Source organism: Neovison vison, chromosome 11, assembly GCF_020171115.1.
Source record: "Neovison vison isolate M4711 chromosome 11, ASM_NN_V1, whole genome shotgun sequence".
Classification (NCBI taxonomy): Eukaryota; Metazoa; Chordata; class Mammalia; order Carnivora; family Mustelidae; genus Neogale; species Neogale vison.
In genome coordinates, this window is record NC_058101.1 from 27,080,534 (window position 1) to 27,103,484 (window position 22,951).

Genomic DNA, 22,951 nt, shown 5'->3' on the forward strand with positions numbered 1-22,951 from the left:
CATATTTATAATTTTTGTTTTCTTAGAATACGTTTTGCATCTGCTTGTCCAATTGTCCTCCAAGTATAGACAAGAAATATGCTAATGTTGTATGATCACTATGTAAACTTTCTTATTATCAAATCAAAATCAGAATTCTTTATCCTGGTTTCTAACAGGATACTCCACATATTCTGTTGTTTAATAAATTCTCATGGCTTCTGGCATTCAGTAATCCCCATGTTGGACCTCCTTAACTAATCACCAATATTTTATTAAGAAAAGATATCAGATTCATAATCTGCAACTTCCTTTGCCTTTTTTAATATCCAGGAGTGCTAGACAATTTCCTTTCCTTGTTTGTTTTTAGTCTTGGTCACTATTTGCTAAGTACTTACCTTATATAAGACATTCTGCTAAAAAAAGAAAATGTTAAGTATATTGTCTTTTTTTTCTCCATCCCAAGTTATGCATATTTAGTTTTTTTCTTATTTTCCATTCTTTCCTTTCATAGTTTATTGTTTTGCTTTTTCCCCAGCTTTTGCTCTTGTTTGAAGCATCATTTTGGCAATAGCCTGCCAGGTGAAGGAATGACTATCCCAGTCATCAGATCAACAGAATTATGTGGGAAGGGGAGGAGTCTTCCCTCCCTAAGCTTTTTCATAAAAACAATGTGCAGGATTTTCAGTGTGAAGTATAAACTAATTGCACCTTATTTTATAATTTTTATTGTATTCTTATTTTTAAAACCCTGCTATTTGTAGAACATTAGTAATTAAAAAAAAAATTTTAAGGAGAAAACTTTTAAGTCCTTCATGTTATACAATTGACCTTGGTACAGATCTACTTATATATGGATTTCTTTTTGTAAGTACCACAGAACACTGTAAATATATTTTCTCTTCCTTACAATTTTCTTAATAACATCTACAGTATATAATACATACAACATATAACGTATTTCTTAATTGACTTTGTTATGGACAAGGCTTCCAGTCAAAAGCCGGCTTTTAGTAGTTAGGGGGAGCTAAAGTTATATGTAAATTTTTTACTGTGCAGGGGATCAGCACCCCTCAATGCTGTGTTGTTCAAGGATCAACTGTATATATTCTTTAAGTCTGTTCCTCATGCCTATGTACATATTTTTCTTTCAAAATTGGATCGTAATTTCCATAATATTTCATAATTTGTATTTTCATGTCACAGTCCATTTTGAACATCTTTCTATAATTAAGCAATCTCATAAATAGTATTTTATATTATTGAATAGCTTTGATATATACATATGTTATAACTGGGTTAATCAAACAACATTTAGACTACTGCGATTTTTTTGCTGTAACTCTATGATGATCATCATGGTAGCTACACATATGCATATGATATAACATAATTTTAACTAGTATGGTAGATGTGAATTTCAACCCATAAGTTCAAGTGTACTAGAAATATAACCTTCTGATGTCTATAATTTCTTTTTTTTTTAATAAATATATATTTTTATCCCCAGGGGTACAGGTCTGTGAATCGCCAGGTTTACACACTTCCCAGCACTCACCAAAGCACATACCCTCCCCAATGTCCATAACCCCACCTCCCTTCTCCAACCCCCCTCCCCCCAGCAACCCACAGTTTGTTTCATGAGATTAAGAGTCACTTATGGTTTGTCTCCCTCCCAATCCCATCTTGTTTCATTTATTCTTCTCCTACCCACTTAAGCCCCCATGTTGCATCACCACTTCCTCATATCAGGGAGATCATATGATAGTTGTCTTTCTCCGCTTGACTTATTTCACTGAGCATGATATGCTCTAGTTCCATCCATGTTGTCGCAAATGGCAAGATTTCATTTCTTCTGATGGCTGCATAGTATTCCATTGTGTATATATACCACATCTTCTTTATCCATTCATCTGTTGATGGACATCTAGGTTCTTTCCATAGTTTGGCTATTGTGGACATTGCTGCTATAAACATTCGGGTGCACGTGCCCCTTTGGATCACTACATTTGTATCTTTAGGATAAATACCCAGTAGTGCAATTGCTGGGTCATAGGGCAGTTCTATTTTCAACATTTTGAGGAACCTCCATGCTGTTTTCCAGAGTGGTTGCACCAGCTTGCATTCCCACCAACAGTGTAGGAGGGTTCCCCTTTCTCCGCATCCTCGCCAGCATCTGTCATTTCCTGACCTGTTGATTTTAGTCATTATGACTGTTGTGAGGTGATATCTCATTGTGGTTTTGATTTGTATTTCCCTGTTGCCGAGTGATATGGAGCACTTTTTCATGTGTCTGTTGGCCATCTGGATGTCTTCTTTGCAGAAATGTCTGTTCATGTCCTCTGCCCATTTCTTGATTGGATTATTTGTTCTTTGGGTGTTGAGTTTGCTAAGTTCTTTATAGATTTTGGACACTAGTCCTTTATCTGATATGTCGTTTGCAAATATCTTCTCCCATTCTGTCAGTTGTCTTTTGATTTTGTTAACTGTTTCCTTTGCTGTACAAAAGCTTTTGATCTTGATGAAATCCCAATAGTTCATTTTTGCCCTTGCTTCCCTTGCCTTTGGCGATGTTCCTAGGAAGATGTTGCTGCGGCTGAGGTCGAAGAGGTTGCTGCCTGTGTTCTCTTCAAGGATTTTGATGGATTCCTTTCTCACATTGAGGTCCTTCATCCATTTTGAGTCTATTTTCGTGTGTGGTGTAAGGAAATGGTCCGATTTCATTTTTCTGCATGTGGCTGTCCAATTTTCCCAACACCATTTATTGAAGAGGCTGTCTTTTTTCCATTGGACATTCTTTCCTGCTTTGTCGAAGATTAGTTGACCATAGAGTTGAGGGTCTATTTCTGGGTTCTCTATTCTGTTCCATTGATCTATGTGTCTGTTTTTGTGCCAATACCATGCTGTCTTGATGATGACAGCTTTGTAATAGAGCTTGAAGTCCGGAATTGTGATGCCACCAACTTTGGCTTTCTTTTTCAATATTCCTTTGGCTATTCAAGGTCTTTTCTGGTTCCATATAAATTTTAGGATTATTTGTTTCATTTCTTTGAAAAAGATGGATGGTACTTTGATAGGAATTGCATTACATGTGTAGATTGCTTTAGGTAGCATAGACATTTTCACAATATTTATTCTTCCAATCCAGGAGCATGGAACATTTTTCCATTTCTTTGTGTCTTGCTCAATTTCTTTCATGAGTACTTTATAGTTTTCTGAGTATAGATTCTTAGCCTCTTTGGTTAGGTTTATTCCTAGGTATCTTATGGTTTGGGGTGCAATTGTAAATGGGATTGACTCCTTAATTTCTCTTTCTTCCGTCTTGTTGTTGGTGTAGAGAAATGCAACTGATTTCTGTGCATTGATTTTATATCCTGACACTTTACTGAATTCCTGTACAAGTTCTAGCAGTTTTGGAGTGGAAGCTTTTGGGTTTTCCACATATAGTATCATATCATCTGCGAAGAGTGATAGTTTGACTTCTTCTTTGACGATTTGGATGCCTTTAATTTCCTTTTGTTGTCTGATTGCTGAGGCTGGGACTTCTAGTACTATGTTGAATAGCAGAGGTGATAATGGACATCCCTGCCGTGTTCCTGACCTTAGCGGAAAAGCTTTCAGTTTTTCTCCATTGAGAATGATATTTGCGGTGGGTTTTTCATAGATGGCTTTGATGATATTGAGGTATGTGCCCTCTATCCCTACACTTTGAAGGGTTTTGATCAGGAAGGGATGCTGTACTTTCTCAAATGCTTTTTCAGCATTTATTGAGAGTATCATATGGTTCTTGTTCTTTCTTTTATTGATGTGTTGTATCACATTGACTGATTTGCGGATGTTGAACCAACCTTGCAGCCCTGGAATAAATCCCACTTGGTCATGGTGAATAATCCTTTTAATGTACTGTTGAATCCTATTGGCTAGTATTTTGGTGAGAATTTTCGCATCTGTGTTCATCAAGGATATTGGTCTATAGCTCTCTTTTTTGATGGGATCCTTGTCTGGTTTTGGGATCAAGGTGATGCAGGCCTCATAAAATGAGTTTGGAAGTTTTCCTTCCATTTCTATTTTTTGGAACAGTTTCAGGAGAATAGGAATTAGTTCTTTAAATGTTTGGTAGAATTCCCTCAGGAAGCCATCTGGCCCTGGGCTTTTGTTTGTTTGGAGATTTTTAATGACTGTTGCAATCTCCTTACTGGTTATGGGTCTGTTCAGGCTTTCTATTTCTTCCTGGTTCAGTTGTGGTAGTTTATATGTTTCTAGGAATGCATCCATTTCTTCCAAATTGTAAAATTTGTTGGCGTAGAGTTGCTCATAGTATGTTCTTGTAATAGTTTGTATTTCTTTGGTGTTAGTTGTAGTCTCTCCTCTTTAATTCATGATTTTATTTATTTGGGTCCTTTCTCTTTTCTTTTTTGATAAGTCTGGCCAGGGGTTTATCAATTTTATTAATTCTTTCAAAGAACCAGCTCCTAGTTTCGTTGATTTGTTCTATTGTTTTTTTGGTTTCTATTTCATTGATTTCTGCTCTGATCTTTATGATTTCTCTTCTCCTGCTGGGCTTAGGGTTTCTTTCTTGTTCTTTCTCCAGCTCCTTTAGGTGTAGGGTTAGGTTGTGTACCTGAGACCTTTCTTGTTTCTTGAGAAAGGCTTGTACCGCTATATATTTTCCTCTCAGGACTGCCTTTGTTGTGTCCCACAGATTTTGAACTGTTGTGTTTTCATTATCATTTGTTTCCATGATTTTTTTCAATTCTTCTTTAATTTCCCGGTTGACCCATTCATTCTTTAGAAGGATGCTGTTTAGTCTCCATGTATTTGGGTTCTTTCCAAACTTCCTCTTGTGGTTGAGTTCTAGCTTCAGAGCATTGTGGTCTGAAAATATGCAGGGAATGATCCCAATCTTTTGATACTGGTTGAGTCCTGATTTAGGACCGAGGATGTGATCTATTCTGGAAAATGTTCCATGTGCACTAGAGAAGAATGTATATTCTGTTGCTTTGGGATGAAATGTTCTGAATATATCTGTGATGTCCATCTGGTCTAGTGTGTCGTTTAAGGCCTTTATTTCCTTGTTGATCTTTTGCTTGGATGATCTGTCCATTTCAGTGAGAGGAGTGTAACAGTCCCTTACTATTATTGTATTATTGTTGATGTGTTTCTTTGATTTTGTTATTAATTGGTTTATATAGTTGGCTGCTCCCACGTTGGGGGCATAGATATTTAAAATTGTTAGATCTTCTTGTTGGACAGACCCTTTGAGTATGATATAGTGTCCTTCCTCATCTCTTATTATAGTCTTTGGCTTAAAATCTAATTGATCTGATATATAAGGATTGCCACTCTTGCTTTCTTCTGATGTCCATTAGCATGGTAAATTCTTTTCCACCCCCTCACTTTAAATCTGGAGGTGTCTTCGGGCTTAAAATGAGTTTCTTGGAGGCAACATATAGATGGGTTTTGTTTTTTTATCCATTCTGATACCCTGTGTCTTTTGATTGGGGCATTTAGCCCATTAACATTCAGGGTAACTATTGAGAGATATGAATTTAGTGCCATTGTATTGCCTGTAAGGTGACTGTTACTGTATATTGTCTCTGTTCCTTTCTGATCTACCACTTGTAGGCTCTCTCTTTGCTTAGAGGACCCCTTTCAATATTTCCTATAGAGCTGGTTTGGTGTTTGCAAATTCTTTCAGTTTTTGTTTGTCCTAGAAGCTTTTAATCTCTCCTTCTATTTTCAATGATAGCCTAGCTGGATATAGTATTCTTGGCTGCATGTTTTTCTCGTTTAGTGCTCTGAAAATATCATGCCAGCTCTTTCTGGCCTGCCAGGTCTCTATGGATAAGTCAGCTGCCAATCTAATATTTTTACCATTGTATGTTACAGACTTCTTTTCCCAGACTGCTTTCAGGATTTTCTCTTTGTCACTAAGACTTGTAAATTTTACTATTAGGTAATGGGGTGTGGGCCTATTCTTATTGATTTTGAGGGGCATTCTCTGAACCTCCTGAATTTTGATGCTCGTTTCCTTTGCCATATTGGGGAAATTCTCCCCAATAATTCTCTCCAGTATACCTTCTGCTCCCCTCTCTCTTTCTTCTTCTTCTGGAATCCCAATTATTCTAATGTTGTTTCGTCTTATGGTGTCACTTATCTCTCGAATTCTCCCCTTGTGGTCCAGTAGCTATTTGTCCCTCTTTTGCTCAGCTTCTTTATTATCTGTCATTTGGTCTTCTATATCGCTAATTCTTTCTTCTGCCTCATTTATCCTAGCAGTGAGAGCCTCCATTTTTGATTGCACCTCATTAATAGCTTTTTTTATTTCAACTTGGTTAGATTTTAGTTCTTTTATTTCTCCAGAAAGGGCTTTTATATCTCCCGAGAGGGTTTCTCTAATATCTTCCATGCCTTTTTCAAGCCCGGCTAGAACCTTGAGAATTGTCATTCTGAATTCTAGATCTGACATATTACCAATGTCTGTATTGATTAGGTCCCTAGCCTTCGGTACTGCCTCTTGTTCTTTTTTTTTTTGTGGTGAATTTTTCCGCCTTGTCATTTTGTCCAGATAAGAGTATATGAAGGAGCAAGTAAAATACTAAAAGGGTGGCAACAACCCCAGGAACATATGCTTTAACCAAATCAGAAGAGATCCTAAATCGTGAGGGGGGAGAAAGGGGATAAAAAGAGGTTCAAAAAAAAGAAAGGAACAAAAAAAGGAATTAAAAAAAGAAAACAAATAAAGAAAAGTATGAAAAAGAAAAAATATATATTAGATAAACTAGTTTAAAAAACATTAAAAATGAAAAGGGTAAAAGTTAAAAAAAAATTTTAAAAATTAAAAAAAATTTTAAAAATTAAGAAATTTAGCAAAAGAAGAGAAAAAAATGAAAAAGAAAAAAAATTACTTTAACTGCAAGACTAAAAAATCACAGGGAGAAAGCATGAGTTCCGTGCTTTGCTTTCTCCTCCTCTGGAATTCTGCTGCTCTCCTTGGTAGGTGAACTTGGTCTTGGCTGGATTTCTTGTTGATCTTCTGGGGGAGGGGCCTGTTGTAGGGATTCTCAGTGTCTTTGCCCCAGGCGGAATTGTACTGCCCTTATCAGGGTCCGGGCTGAGTGATCCGCTCAGGTTTGCTTTCAGGAGCTTTTGTTCCCTGAGCGCTCTCCGTAGAGTTCCGGAGGACGGGAATACAAATGGCGGCCTCCTGGTCTCCGGCCTGGAGGAGCCGAGAGCCCGGGGCCCCACTCCTCAGTGCGCCTTCAGAGAACAGCACCCAGTAACTCCCGTCTGCCTAACCTCCGGCCACACTCTGAGCTCACCGAGCTTGTGACCGGTTCAAGGTAACCCCGAGCTACGAGCTTACTGTCATCTCTCTCTCTCTGTAGCTGGCTTTCCCGTTCCAATACCCGCAAGCTCTGCGACACTCAGACACCCCCAATCCTTCTGTGACCCTGCGGGATCTGAGGCCATGCCGACCCCGCGTGGGCTTCGCCCCGGTTTAGCCTCCGGAGTGATGTCCCTCAGCGGAACAGACTTTTAAAAGTCCTGATTTTGTGCTCCGTTGCTCCGCCGCTTGCCGGGAGCCGGCCCCTCACCCCGGGGTCTATCTTCCCGTCACTTTGGATTCACTTCTCCGCCAGTCCTACCTTTCAGAAAGTGGTTGTTTTTCTGTTTCTAGATTGCTGTTGTTCTTCTCTTCGATCTGCCGATGGATTTGCAGGTGTTTGCACTCTTTAGATAAGCTCTCTAGCTGATCTCCTGCTAGCTGAGGTAGTCTCTGCCTGCTACTTCTCCGCCATCTTGACTCCTCCCTGATGTCTATAATTTCTGATTCTGAGCTCGCATTCTAGTAGACTCAGTTGGGGATGGGTTGTGAGATACTTGTACTTAATATCAGTCTTCCATGAGCTTTCCTCTGCTTTTCCCCAAATTTGTACCACAGCTCTAGAATCTTATACCCTGACAAGGCATCAAAGTGTGCATGTGCATGTGCATGTGTCTGTGTGTCTGTCTCTCTCCGTCTTATGTGTGTCCCTTACCAACCCTGCCAGCCGGAGAACATTTCCTTTCAGTTTTTTTAGTTCGAAGAAAATTCTTCACATTTTTTTGTTTCTTCAAAACCCTCTGTCTAGATCTAGAAATTCCTTTCGTCTAAAGGTTTAGGCCTTTGGAAACAAAAGCCAAAAAGACTTGTAGACGCCTCTGTTTTCTGCCTTGCCCTGTACCTCCCCTGGGGTAGTTAACACAGAGCCTACTTTCTGGTTGAATGGGGAGAAATGGAAAAAGAGACATAGAGATAAAAGAGTAATATGTCAAAATATTATCCCACCACTTATCTCCTTAAGGCAGATGTATTCCCCAGAGCTAATTGGAGATCAGAGGGACTACAGTACCATTTAAGGACCAAACACCCCTCTCCTATAAAATGCACATACAACCCCATCTTTCTTTTCCAAGTTGAATTTCTTCCTCCCCTAAAGATCAGAAAAAATGTTACACTTACAAAGGAGAAGAAAAGGTGATGAGCCAGTCATGTATCTGAAACTCTATTAGAACTCTAGCAGATGAAACCGTAGAGAGATGAATGAAACCAGTTGATAGTGGGAGGCCAATGTAAGCTCTGAATCTAACTGGATATAATTCAGAGTTCTTTTATCCATAGCATTTTGTGATTTGAATTATTTTCCTCTAATCGTCACATCCTTCAGCTGAGCCCGCCTGTAACATCCCTTTGCCATTCTACGATTCTGTGATCGTTTCTCAGTCACCCTGACTTTGAAATCCCATTTTGGAGGGGGAAAGCTGGTAAAAGAAAGGGAGATGCTGCCTGGAGTACCTTTCTATTTCCGACCCTCCCTTTGTTCTTTGATTCCTTTGTTCTAAGCCTGTGTAAAGGCAGCATCTGGGGACCCCTGGCTGGCTCAGTCGGTACAGCATGCTGCTAATGATCTTGGGGCTCTAAGTTTGAGCCCCACATTGGGGGTACAGTTTACTTTAAAAAAAATTTTGTTACAAAGGTAACATATTGATAATATAATATTTACTCATAGAATTGTAGTGAGGATTCAAGGAAAAATTGTATTTCTTTTTTTTTTTTTTTAAGATTTTATTTATTTATTTGACAGACAGAGATCACAAGTAGGCAGAGAGGCAGGCAGAGAAAGAGGGAAGCAGGCTCCCTGCTGAGCAGAGAGCCCAATGCGGGGCTCTTTCCCAGGACCCTGAGATCATGACCTGAGCCAAAGGCAGAGGCTTAACCCACTGAACCACCCAGGTGCTCCAGAAAAATGTATTTCAAGAACCTACTGGAACATGGCGTTTGGCATAGTAAATGGTAGCTATTAAAATATGGGAAAAGTACTTTGTATACATGTTAAGTACTTTGCAAATATTAGTTATTTTTTTCTGTCTTGGCCCAAACTGAGAATAGCAGTCTATTTAGAAACAAATTATCAATTTGGTTTTGTCTGAATCTCAAGTTATCTTCTAAAATGTTCAATAGCTATTGCAGTGGGGAAGGCCTGGCCCACATAATTCATGAGCTGAGACTCATCTGTGTCTGCCTGTTTATAGAAGTGCTTGCATTCATCGAAAATAATAATAAATCAGAGATTCTCACAAAGTAGCCATCAAACAAACGGCCTTGTAACACATGTGTGCTTTTATAAATCCTGTCTCACGTCTGCAAGTGGTGACAGCTTACAGAAGCCATGAAAAGTCGCTTTCACTCGGGAAGGCCCACCTTTGTAGGAGCGGAAGCTCACACTGACTCACCCAGACTCAGCTGATCCTGTGCCATCGAGTCTGCTGTGATGTCACCAACAAGCTTCCCGTTGGGGAAACACCCAAGGCAAGTAGCAGCCAATGCAATTCACAAAACAGTTAGCTGGCTCTGAATTTAAGCTTTCTGATTCGATTCCACCTTGCTCCCAGATCTTTTCAGTACAGTGTTAATAGCAGAAAAATCAGTTTTTAAACAATGGGATCAATCTCCAGTTAAACTAGCCCACAAGCCATATTTTTGGAGAGCCCATAGAGTACCTGGAAATGCAGAAGGACCAACATCTTCCTGGGATTCCAATTAGGTTGACAGACCAGAAACTTAACACATTAAGTTCTGGAACCCAAGAGATAAATGTGTTAAAATGAGACGAAATAATACCTGACTTTTGAAACTGGTGGAAGGAAAAAAACAAAAAAACATAACCAGTGTATGGTAAAAACAAAAGTATGTTATAATCTATTTCATATTTCCTCCTGATTGCTGTTGAATTATGGAAATACCAATAAGCTGTATTCTCAAAGCTGGGTCAGGTTCTAAAATAGCCACATGAATCTATGTCAGTAAGCTAAGAGGGCCTGGTGTTTGGCTCATCTATATAAAACTGACCACCTTGAGGGCTGACCTAATGAATAAAATATCTTGTCTAAGACCATTTCAGACTCTTTCAGTTCTAAATACTCTTTGAACTTAAAGCCATAACTCCCTGAATATCATTGTTCTATGTTATCAGATTATCACTCTTAGGAGAGCATTTAAGAAGTTCATAGTCCAAAGGAACATTCCTAAGGCAATTTAGTGTCTGGGTGTACCCTCTATGGCCTTTCTTCTAAGAGACACTGAGACAATTTCTTAGAAATAATAAAAATGCCTCTGGCTGCTTAAATGCAAAAACTAATCAGATTCCTGCCTCCTATGGCTTATGTGATCATTGGAAAACAGTTCAATAAATAATTCCTTCTCCACAAAAGTGCCTCCATATTTTCCTCCCAATGTTCAACTCCCCTCTCTTGAAACATGGAATCTACCTTCCGATGTCCACGCTCCAGCTGTCACTGCCCCTCCCAACTTCTTTTGTTCACCTGAGTACCCCCTCATGCATGATTGGCCATGCAAAATTTTTAAAAGAACACATTTCCCCATTGAGAAATGCACCCAAGTACTGTGGAAAATTTACTCAAATTTCCCAACTCTACTCTGGGGGACCCTAAGCGAACAATGTCATTTATAGGACCCCACCAGTTCTCTTAATAGAATAAAACCTTTATTCTCTAAAATCGGAGGTAGATGGAAATTTTTCAGGTAGGAGCTATAACTGAACTTAACAGTCTTAATTCTTATCTGCAGAAGTTTACCTTCCTCTTGGGGATCTTAGCTTGATATTATGACGGGAGTCAAATAAGGGGGTATCCTTGTAACTCTCTGCCTTCAAAGCCCCTATTCCCACCCCCACCCCCACCCCCGCCAACCCATGCTTAGGATGTTCTGGTCCCATTCTTCTTATTTAACCTTATACCTCTTATATTACTCTATTTACCTGTTAACTGACCTTAAACAAGACACTTAACCTATACAAAGCTGCCTGGTTCTTTTTTTTTTTTTCTTTACTTTTTTAATCCTTTTTTTAAATTTAAGTAATCTCCACACCCAATGCAGCACTTGAATTCATGACCCTGAGAATGAGAGTTGCATGCTCCATTAACTAGCCAGCCAGGTGCCCCTAAATTAAGCTTTTTTAAAGATTTCATTTACCCATCTGACAGAGAGAGAGAGATCACAAGCAGGCAGAGAGTTAGGCAGAGAGAGAGGGGCAAATGGGCTCCCCGCCGAGCAGAGAGCCCGATGCGGGGCTCGATCCCAGGACCCCGGGACCACGACCCGAGCCGAAGGCAGAGGCTCAACCCACTGAACCACCCAGGTGCCCCCTGGTTCTTATTTTTAACTGAGGATGATGGCATATATGGGGAGGATATGAGGGTCAGCGATAGTGCTTGTAAAAACTTTAACACGTAGAGTGGTGATACATGTGAAACATTTATCACAGCATCTGGTACGTAACAGGTGCTCGAACAATGTCAGTTCCCCTCTAGTGCCTTTTGATCATCCTGAGTCTCTAATTCTCTGTTCCCCATCCCAGTCTTTGCTGTGATGGTCATTTCTGTGATCTGAGGTACAATGGGTACAATGGGTGATTTCCATTCTCTTTCTACAAAAGTTCAGAGTTCATGTGAAGTTCAGAATACCCATCAACTATCTTGTTGTTGGTCAGACTTCTGTAAGTCTGAACATTATCAGAGGCCCCTGCTCGTCTGTCTGCTATGCACCCTTTGATCTGTCCTTTGACTCACTGAACCACACTGACCCATGAGACCATCACCACTGTTGGATAATGAACTAGCTGCAGCCCCAAAGTTCCTCATGCCCTTTATGATTTATCCTTCCCACCCATACTCTCCCTTCAGTAACCAATGATCTCCTTCCCGATACTATATATTAGTTTGTATTTTCCATAAGTTTATATTCATGCAATTATATTATATATTTTTTGGTATAGCTCCTTACATTCAGCATAATTACTTTGAGATTCATCCATGGCATTGTATGTATTAAAAATTCATTCCTTTTCATTGCCAGAATTCATTGCATGGATATACATTTACCTGTTTGTGGGCACATTGGCTGTCTTTTTTGGTTATTATAAATAAACCTGATAGCTAAAGGGATGGAGAAATATAAACCATTAAAGGTTCCTGGGTGGCTCCATCGGTTAAGGGTCTGCCTCGGGCTCAGGTCATGATCCCAGGGTCCTGGGATCAAGCCCTGAATCAGGCTCCCTGCTCAGCAAGGAGCCTGCTTCTCCCTCTGCCTCTGCTGCTCCCCCTGCTTGTGCTTTCTTGCTCTCGCTCTCTCTCTCTCTATCTCCCTCTCTGTCAAATAAAATCATTAAAAAATGATAAACCATTAGATAAACACTAGCCAAAAGAAAAGTGGAGTGACTATATTAATTTCAGACAAAGGAGACTTTAGAACAAGAAAACTATCAGGGACAAATAAAGCACTATATAAAGGGGATAAAGGGTTCAATTCTTGAAGAAGATGGAATCATTTTAAAGGTGAATGTGCCTAACAACAGAGTGTCAAAATATGTGAGGAAAAACTGACAACTGAAAAGAAAATTTTAAAAATCCACTATAGTTGGAAACTTCCAGCACTCCCCTGTCAGTTGATAGATTAAGCCGGCAGGTAATCAATAAGGATGTAGTTGACTTGAATATCACTATCAGTCAACTTGATTCAACTGGCATGTATGGGATACTCCCTCCAACAATAGTAGAATATACATTTTTTTCCACTGTACATGAAACATTTACCAAGACAGACCACATTCTGGGCCCATAAAGCACACCTTAACAAACTTGAATAAAAAACAGAAAGCATGCAAAGTATGTTCACAGATTACAATGGAATTAAACTGGAAATCAGCAGCAGAAAGCTACAAACTCCTCAAATCCCTGGAAATTAAACAACACATTTCTAGATAACACATGTGTCACAGGAGAAGTCTCAAGAGGGATTTGAAAATATTTTAAGCTAAGTGAAAATGAAAATTAAGTCTATCAAAATTTGTGAGATATGGCAAAAGCAGCAGTTCAAGGGAAATGTATAGCATTAAAAGCATCCACTGGAAGAGAAGTCTAAAATCAAAAACACAAGTTTCCACCTTGAGAAATTAAAGAAGTAAGAGCCATGTGTGCCTAAAGCAAGCAGAAGAAAAGAAATAATAGAAATTGCAGAAGTAATCAATGAAATTTAAAACAGGAGAAACAATGGATAAAATCAACAAAGCCAAAATGTGTTTCTTCGAAAAAATAAAATAAAATTGATAATTCTCTAAACTAACCAAGCCAAACTAACCAAGAAAAAAAACAGAAGACACAAACTGCCAGTATCAGAGATGAGAGAGGGATTATTGCTACTGTTCCTATCAACGTCAAAAAAATAATGAAACAAAGTCTTTGTGGTGATACATGCTTTCATTTCTCTTGGGTAAATAACCTAGGCAGTTGTGGTGATACATGCTTTCATTTCTCTTGGGTAAATAACCTAGGCAGACAAGGCCTGAGTTGTATGTCAAATAGATGTTTAACTTTTGAAGAAATTGCCAGTGTTGTATGCAGTGGTTGTATCATTTTAAGTCCCCACCAGCACTGTGTAAGGATTTCAGTCGTCCTACATCCTTACCCATACCATCTTTTTAATTTTAGCCATATATCATTGTGGTTTTAATTTAGATTTCCCTAGTGACTTTTGATATTGAGTATCTTTCTGTGCGCTTATTTGCCATCCGTTATGTCTCTAATGATGTATATAAATCTTTGGCCAGTGTCTATTTTTTTTTAAATTACTGAATTTTGAGTGTTCTTCATCTCTTCTGGATATAAGACTTTTCACAGATATGTGATTTGTAAATATTTTCTTTCCCAGTCTGAGGCTTGAGTATTTTTTCATTTTAATAATGTCTTTCACAGAGCAGAATTTTAAATTTTTGTGAAATACATTTCATCACTTTGTTAGCTTATAAATTGTGTTTTGGTGTCATAGCTAAGAAATCTTTTCTGAATCCAAAGTCATGAAGATTTTTCTATATTTTCTTATAGAAGTTTTATAAATTTACTTTTTTACATTTTATATTTTAGGTTTATGATCTATTTATATTTAGGTTAAAATTTAGGATTTTTTAAAAGATTTCATTTATTTATTTGACAGAGAGAGAGAGACAGAGAGAATGGGAACACAAGCAGAGGGAGTGAGAGAGGGCAAAGCAGGCTCCCTGCCAAAGCAGGGAGCCCAATGCGGGCCTTGATCCCAGGACCTTGGGACCATGACCTGAGCCAAAGGCAGACACTTAATGACTGAGCCACCCAAATGCCCTAAAATCTAGGTTTTTACATTAGGTTTATGACAGTTTTAAAATAGTTTTGAGTTAATTTTTTGTACGTGGTATGAATAACATATAGAAGTTTTTAAAGACGGGCGATTATTCCAACACCATTTATAGAAAAGACTATTTTTTCTATCTTTTACATGTATCCTGCTCATGTTCCTATATTTAAAGCAGTTTTCTTGTAGGAACTGAATAGTTGACTCTTGAATTTTTATCCAAACTGGGAATCTTTGCCTTTTATTTGGTATTTTTAGACTGTTATTTCTATCTATCATCTTGGTATGTTTTCTATTTTTTCCTTCTGTTCTTTGTTCCCCCTTTTATCTTTTTCTGATTTTTTCTGCATGAATTGTGTATCTTTAAAATTAGTCCTCTTTAATTAATTAATCCTCTTTAATTAATCTTAAAATTAATCCTCTTTATCTCCTTTGCAGGCTGACTAGCCATACTTCTTTGCTGTTGTTGTGTTGTTTTGTGGTTGCTTTGGGATTCACAATACACACCCTGACATCACAGCCTGTTTTATGTCGTGTTATACTGTTGGCCTGTAACACAAGGAACTTACAACTACATTCTTCCACCTCTTTTCTCCTGGTGTTTGTGCTAGTATTGTCATACACAATGCTACATATATATTGACCCCTACATATATATTATAAGTCCTATAATACATGTTTACTATTTTTGCGTGTGTGTGTGTGTGTGTGTGTGTGTGAAATGTTCATGGTTAAACGGTAACAGCTAAAAGACCCGAGTTTCAATCCCGGCACCACCTACTAAGACATGGGTTAAGCTCTTAACTTCACTGCACCTAGATTTTGTTGTTGACGAGATGCTAACAATGTCCAGGGCTTTGTGATGATTTAAAGGAGATGTCTGTGAAGTGCTTAGAGCATAAAGAGAGTATACAATTAAACAGGAGTTTTGTTTTGTTTTAAACCACATTGTTTCTTTTCTTTTCTTTTCTTTTCTTTTATTTATTTATTTGACAGAGAGATCACAGGTAGACAGAGAGGCAGGCGGAGAGAGAGGGAGAAGCAGACTCCCTGCTGAGCAGAGAGCCGATGTGGGGCTCGATCCCAGGACCCTGAGACCATGACCTGAGCTGAAGGCAGAGGCCTAACCCACTGAGCCACCCAGGTGCCCCTAAACAAGAGTTTTTAAATGATTTCTTCCGGGGTACCTGGGTGGCTCAGTGGGTTAAAGCCTCTGCCTTCGGCTCAGGTTATGATCTCAGGGTCCTGGGATCAAGCCCCACATCGGACTCTCTGCTCAGTGCGGGGGCTACTCCCCCCCACTACCTGCCTCTCTGCCTACTTGTGATATCTGTCAAATAAATAAATAAAATCTTAAAAAAATAAAATAAAGTAGAATGATTTCTTCCCTCCACTGAACTGCTAGGGTCCGTGTTCCATTCAAATTAAGCAGCAAGACATTACAGGAACTGTAAGAGTAGGATGCTGGAGCGTAAGGGCTCGGATAACCAGGATCTTTTTCTCATGTATATGTCTTAGCACTCACTCCAACACGAGGATGCTGTGCTCTGTTTGCCCTCAGCACTAAGTGCCTGGCTCCTAATGTTTTGATTGAGTTGTTCTAATGATCTCTTAATCAGTTCAGCTGTTGTGAACATATGATAACATCAATGTCCGACTATTTACATTAAGTCATCATCTCTGCTTAATCAATTTGGTAACGAGTACCTTGCAGACTGTAGACAAGCAATACTCCCTTCTGGAATTGAACCAACCTGTTCTGCTAAATAGCAGTTGGTTGGAGAAACAGATGACCTATGAGGGGCATCAGGGTGGCTCAGTCGGTCGAGCATCTGCCTGCGGCTCAGGTCATGATTTCCAGGATCCTGGGATGGAGCCCCACATCAGGCTCCCTGCTCAGCGGGGATTCTGCTTCTCCCTCTGCCTCTGACCCTCTCCTGCTCATGCTCTTTCTCTCTTGCTTGCTCTCTCTCAAATAAATAAATAAAATCTTAAAAAAAAAAAAAAAGACCCAAACTGTGAGAACAGAGCAGAAGGGAATTGGGAAAATGCAGGGCATCCTTATGAGACTCATGTGGGAAATCAGGTTTGGAAGTCGGCTCTGACTGGCACCTCCTTCCCAGGCTTTGTGCTCTGTGCCAAATGGGCCTCCTGGTTAATCTCTGGATACAAAGACAGAGACTAAAACCCAAGTAAACAATTTTGCCAGAAAACAAAACCTCGCTACAGCATATTACCTGTGAAAAATAAGCGAATGCCTAGAAGTGTTACAGGACCAACAAGAACTGTGGAGTGTTACTACCACTGACCGATCAGTTCATCTCCCTCCCGGCCTTTTTCCTCTGCTTGCTCAGAACATGTGTATCTGTCTGCGTGCGGCTCTTTTTCCCCCAGGAACACTGGAATCCTACTCTGGGCGGTCCTGCAACCCACGGTGACCGTATGCAGAATCCCGGTCCGCTGAGCCGCTGAGCCGGCCTGCCATGGACAGCCCTGCAGGGTGTCCCCACGGTTTCACCACGATCAACAATGGTGCAGTGAACATCACCCCTGGATATTTTAATGTGCTTTTTTCTCTTAACAGGACTTCGGAACCTGAAATCATTACAGAGTCTGGACCTGTCGTTCAATGGGATAACGCAGATCGGTCTGTCGGACCTCCGGAACTGCCCGCAGCTGGAGAACCTCTACTTAAAAAGCAACAAGATATTCAGGATTCATCCAGAAGCCTTCAAGGACCTCAAGAAGTTACAGGTTATAAAGTGACTTTTAGAGGATTTCCAATACACAGGCAGCTGGACAATTACATTAGAATATTTCTGCCAGAGAGTTTCTCCGCACCCAGGAGTGCTGGCTATTAGTCAAAAACTAGAAGCCTATTTTAAGGCTCAGCCGAAATTGCTGAAGTCTTTCTCTTGCCTCAAAATCAAATGCCTCAGTCATAGACATGAATTTCACTCGAACATAATACTCAGCCGCAAGAATTGGCACATTATTTTTCTAAATCAAATTAAACCCAACTCCCATTTCCACTTAGCTGTTGGCAGGAAATTCAATCTCGGTGATCCCCGAGGCTTCCACCCTGAGCTGCAGGGTGGGTCACAGGTCCCCGGGGCCTGCGCAGTCTGGAGCACTTGAGGCCGCCCCTCCGAGCCACCTCTGGGCGATGCTGAGCAGCCTTGGATGGGACATTGTGGGGCCCTGAAGGCCAGTTGCTTCCAAACCCACACGGGGCATACATAATAAAAATAATCATAATAACAGCCCATACTTGTAGTACTTACTACATGCCTGTCTCTCAGGCACCTTGCAGTAATCTCATAATGTGCTGACAGCTGTAAATGGAAAGGCACCCCCAACCCCCCAACCAAAGCCCTGATGGGGCTTGGCCACTGCAGTCCCCTGCCTCAAGCACTTTGCTCCACCCTCCCCACTCTTGGTGGTGGGTGGGGGGCGGATTACAGTCTCCCTGCGATGCTCCTTTAGAAAGGCCAAAGGGCTTCCAGTGGGACACCTCCTGAGGTCTTAGGGAAAGATTCAGTCCCCCATACCCTCCATCACAGACCCTCACTTTTTACACAGCCCCGCATCATTTGGTAGAAAAAAACTGCAAGCCCCATAGGCAACTTTAGATGCTCTAGTAACTAGATTCAGGAAGTAAAAATAAGCAGGTGAATTTCGTTTAGTAATATATTTTTTAACCCAGTATCCCCAAATATTATCTTTAACCCATGTAACCAATATACAGATCATTAACGAGATATTTTACATTGTTGTTCATGCTAAGACTTCAGAGCCTGGCGTATATTATCTGTACCCACAGCCCAATGGGATGAGTCACATTTCAGTGCTTGAAAGCCATGTGTGGCTAAAGGGCCATCATATTGGAGAGCATCGACATAGCTGATTTTTCCCAGTTTTATGAAAAGTGTTATTCAAGCATAGATGGGAGACAAAATTCCAGCTACCACCTGTCAGCCGGGGCCCCCCAGGTCCCTCCTCTACCGAAGGGAGGTGAGTGAGGCAGCGGTAAGGTCGGTGGGCTCTGGGCTCAGCTGCCCGGGTTGAGACCTACCTAGCTTCTGCCACGTTGCCGCCACGCAATCTTGGGCAAGTCACCATGTCTCTCTGTGCCTCAGTTTTCTCAGGTAACGTCATTCCTTTCTGATAGAAGTTCGTGAGATTTAAATGTTTTAATGCACATAACATGTCTTGAATGGTATTTGGAATATAGCAAGGTCTTTCTGAATGAAGACTGCATAGAGAAATTCGAAAGTGGCCACAGCGCCCCACTCTCTGAACATACAAAGCTGTGCCACTTCTTGTTAAAAATCCTTCTAAGCTTTCCCAACAAGGGCTGGCCCCTGCCTGCCTCTCTAGCCTCACTGCACAAGACACAAGACCCTTGCTCCCTTTCTTTTTCCTCACTGCTGAAATCATTTAGTTTTATAGGTATCTTTCGTTGTTAGTGCCTCATCCTCATAATCTCTTTGAGGATGGACATCATCATCTATTTTGCTTTCTAGTGCTTAACATATGTCTAATTCATAACGTGTATCTAAAAACACTTGCTGGACAGACGAATGGATAAATTAATGATGCTCATGAATAGGAAGGTCACAAATTACTACCAAGTTGGTAGTCCAAAACCACACACATACTGTCTCATAAAACATTCTGATCTGAGGGGTCAGGAAGCCAGGCAAGGCCCTGGGTCCTTTGCTAAGGGTATTTCAAAGGGCCACAGTCAAGGTGTTGGCCAGGGTTGGAGACTCCCCTAAAGGTCCAGCTGGAGATGGACCCTCTGCCAAGCCAACATGGGTGTAGACAAGAGGCAGGTCCCAGCGGGCTGTGGCACAGAGGGCTCGGTTCCTTCCTGGCTGTCCGCCTCAGCCTGCCCTCAGGCCTGGGCCACGTGGGCCTCTCCATCGAGCCTCAAGGGGGAGCTTGCTAGCAAGAAAAACATGACAAGCTAACACAATGTCATCATGGGAGTGACATCACATTGTTCTGCTATATTTGCTGGCTTAGAACCAAGTCGTAGGCTCTACCTCCTCTCCACGGGAGGAGATTCCTCAAGGGCATGAATATCAGGAGGCAGGACCATTGGGGCCACCTCTGCCACAGTAATTATCAGAGCAGATGAGAAAAGAGCACTTGGCAGTGCTCCCCAACGCCCCACAAATGAGTTGTCGGATCGCCTGGGAGCCGCATTTCACATACTGTATACTGATTGTAAGTGTATTTGTGTGTGCAGTTGCCCTATGTCTGTTGTTATTTCCTACGCATTTTTACCGGGCTTCGTAAGTGTTCGGCAGCTCACAGGGAAGAGATGCTACAGGCAAACTAAAAATGTTGTTAGCATAAAGCATTTAGCCCCAAGAATGTTTTAAATCATCTGCAATTCTCGCCCAGGATCATACAATTTCTCCTTCTCCATTATCCTATCTTTTGCCGATGACTCTAAAAACTGGTTTCGGAACCTGATGAAACTATCTGGTACCAGAAAGCTAGAATATCAAAAGAAATGTTGTTGTTTTTTTTTTCTTTTTCAGGAGAATGTATTTAGTCCTTACACTACACTCTGTGTCTTCCCACGTAGGAATCTTTTCAGAAGCCAGATCGATTTTTCAAATCATAAAGTCATCATCGTGTTTTGCTGGAACGAAATAGGTTTCACTGGCATCTCAAATTAGCATTCCTTTTCTTAAGCTTTCCCATTCTTCTTGGATACTGTGATTCGTGTAGCAACATTCGAGGCCTCCCAATCTTTCTATAATGCACACCCCTTTCCAATGATGGTGGGTGGCTTTTTCTTTAGGCAAATTAGACTGTTCTGCTTTCATCTTTATTCCTCCTGAATCATTTTATGAGTTTTCTGTCTTTGCTTCGGTTTTGTTTTCAGTTCCATGGTTTGTAATATAAGACTCCGGGATGAACAAAATGCAGATGCACTAAAAGGAAAATCACTGCCCGAAACACACCGGAGTATTCCATTCTGTTGTTGTGGGGGGCGCGGTTCATAAGAAAGCTCTTGATCGCAGGCAAGGCCTGGCAAAGCGAAGTAGTTTTTTCTCCCCCAACCCCAAGTCTCCTTCCTTTGGAAACCTTCCTTTGGGAGTCAAGACTGCTTGGTTACTTGGCACTAAAAAGTTTACCCTCACTACCTCAGTTCAGGGAGAATTCTGATTCTACACGTGGTGGTCTTGGTCATGGTGCTGTTTGTTTGAATCAGCTCTACTTGGGAATTTATAGAACCCAAGATGCCAATGCTGTTTTTTCCCTGGTGTTTATAAAACAATTGACCTGGGTGACATTCAGCCTCTCTTTCATTCATGGCCTACTTTTTTTTTTCCCTTCCAGCAGGGTTTCCATTTTCTCTTTTATGATTTTTCTGTTCTTCTACCTACCACCGGGCCCTCCCTAAGCCCCATGCCCCCCGCGCCCTGCTGCCTGCTGCTCCCGGCCTCCTCCCCCCAGCCCTTCCCTCCCAGGCAGTGGGAGCCCAGGCTCTCCAAGACAGCATGTTCCAGAGGGAAAGGCATGCAGCCCTGGTGCTGGATTAGATCTCAGCTCTGACATTCCATTCATTCGTTCCTTTCTCCTTTACCTACTGAGCACCCACGGCGCACCAGGCCCCAGTACTAGGGGCTTTGTGGTGTGTACTGTGTGACCCAGCCTAGTTTCCTCCTCTGTGAAAAAGGGGAGGGGAAGGTCAAAGCACCCAGTAGAATGCCTGTTGCACAGCAGCGCTCTGCAAACAGGAGCAAGAGCTACACCAGCTACCTTCCCCGCTGTATCACGGCATGGCCATCGCCAACTTCGGCAGGTCCCTGCTCTCTGTTTCCAGAGCCACTGAAGACTTTTTGTTCCCCAGGTTCCCCCTCATTTCTGATTAGACTAGAAAAATTAGTCATCTGGGATACACCAGGTGGCCATAGATGCAGGGAAATGTACTATTACCCTGGAGATAATTGTTGATCCAAAAGATATCTCTTTGCTACTTTTCAACCACGGTTCTTTTGTGTTCTATGTTCTCATGGCCCAGGATCCTTGGTCACTTTCGAGATCACAGTGCTTCCAGAAATTCTAGACCTGGTATCTAATTCTGGACCTTGAAAATCACAGGGAGTCTTGGTTTTATCTAAAAGTACAAATTACCACTCATAGGAGAGAAGGAAGAGGAAATGATCGGGCATCTGATAGAGGCGCCATACTGAACGCTTTCACATGCATCTAACCCTTATGACACCCTAGAAGGGAGGCTCCTAAAAAGTGAACAGTTTCCTGAGGCTCACAGAGTTGTTAGGGGCAGAGCAGAAGTTGAAACTCAGTGTTCCCTAACTGTCAAATCAGGCCTAAATTCGTATTGCCTCCATAGCAATGTAAGGAATATCTGTAACTATTGTTGATTTTGTCTCTACATGTCTTCATTCACAGACTGCCCTAAATTTTGTTTCTTTTCAAACAGTTTGTAGACCTCAGCAACAATGTTCTGACCGCCATCCTACCCATGATGGTCATTGCTCTGGAACTTCCCCATCTGGAGGTGGACTTGGCCAACAACCCGTGGCAGTGTGACTACAGCGTGGCCGCCTTCCAAAATGTCATTTCTGACTCCTGGAGGAAAACGTGGAATGGCATCTGCAGTGAGTCTGTAGGTAAGTCGGTGGCGCCTCTTCTCCCGGAGATGGTGTCAGCTGAACTGAGAAAAGCACGTGAAATAGTCAGTCTCCTTGGAAACCACGACAGTCCCCTTGAAAGCCAGAGTGTTGATTCCGGCATTTAGTCAGCCACTGGCTGTGTCACAGAAGAGTCACTGGTACCTGTCTCCCTCGGTTCATGAATGATTGTCCTCATGTGGTCAAAGAAACGTAGTTCCAGTGGCTCAGAAATCATTGGATTTGGTCAAAAACAGTAATTTCACAGGGAGACATAGCCCCAAAATGTCACATTTTTTATCCCAAGTCTTTTTTTTTTCTTTTAAGAGTTCATTTATTTATTTGAGAGAGTGTGTAAGCAAGAGCACACACAGGAGCAGGGGGAGGGGCAGAGAGAGGGGAAGAAGCAGACTCCCTGCTGAGCAGGGAGCCTGAGGCTGCTGGACCCCAAAATCACAACCTGAGCTGTTCCCAGGACCCTGAGATCATGACCTGAGCTGACGCCAAGCATCCCAATCCCAACCCTTAACAAATAACTGATCAAAAAAGGAACTTTTAAAATGCGAGACATGATTATTTAAAGGGT

General features: G+C 41.2%; 1 protein-coding gene across 1 annotated transcript in view; it reads left to right on the forward strand.

Annotated features, from left to right (window-relative positions):
* LRRC66 (leucine rich repeat containing 66) overlaps positions 1-22,951 on the forward strand; it is a 29,194-nt gene that overhangs the window by 2,895 nt on the left and 3,348 nt on the right. The window contains exons 3-4 of the mRNA XM_044268026.1: positions 17,289-17,458; positions 22,176-22,365. Of these exons, the coding sequence (XP_044123961.1) occupies positions 17,289-17,458; positions 22,176-22,365 (360 nt within the window). The remainder of the gene's footprint in view (positions 1-17,288; positions 17,459-22,175; positions 22,366-22,951) is intronic.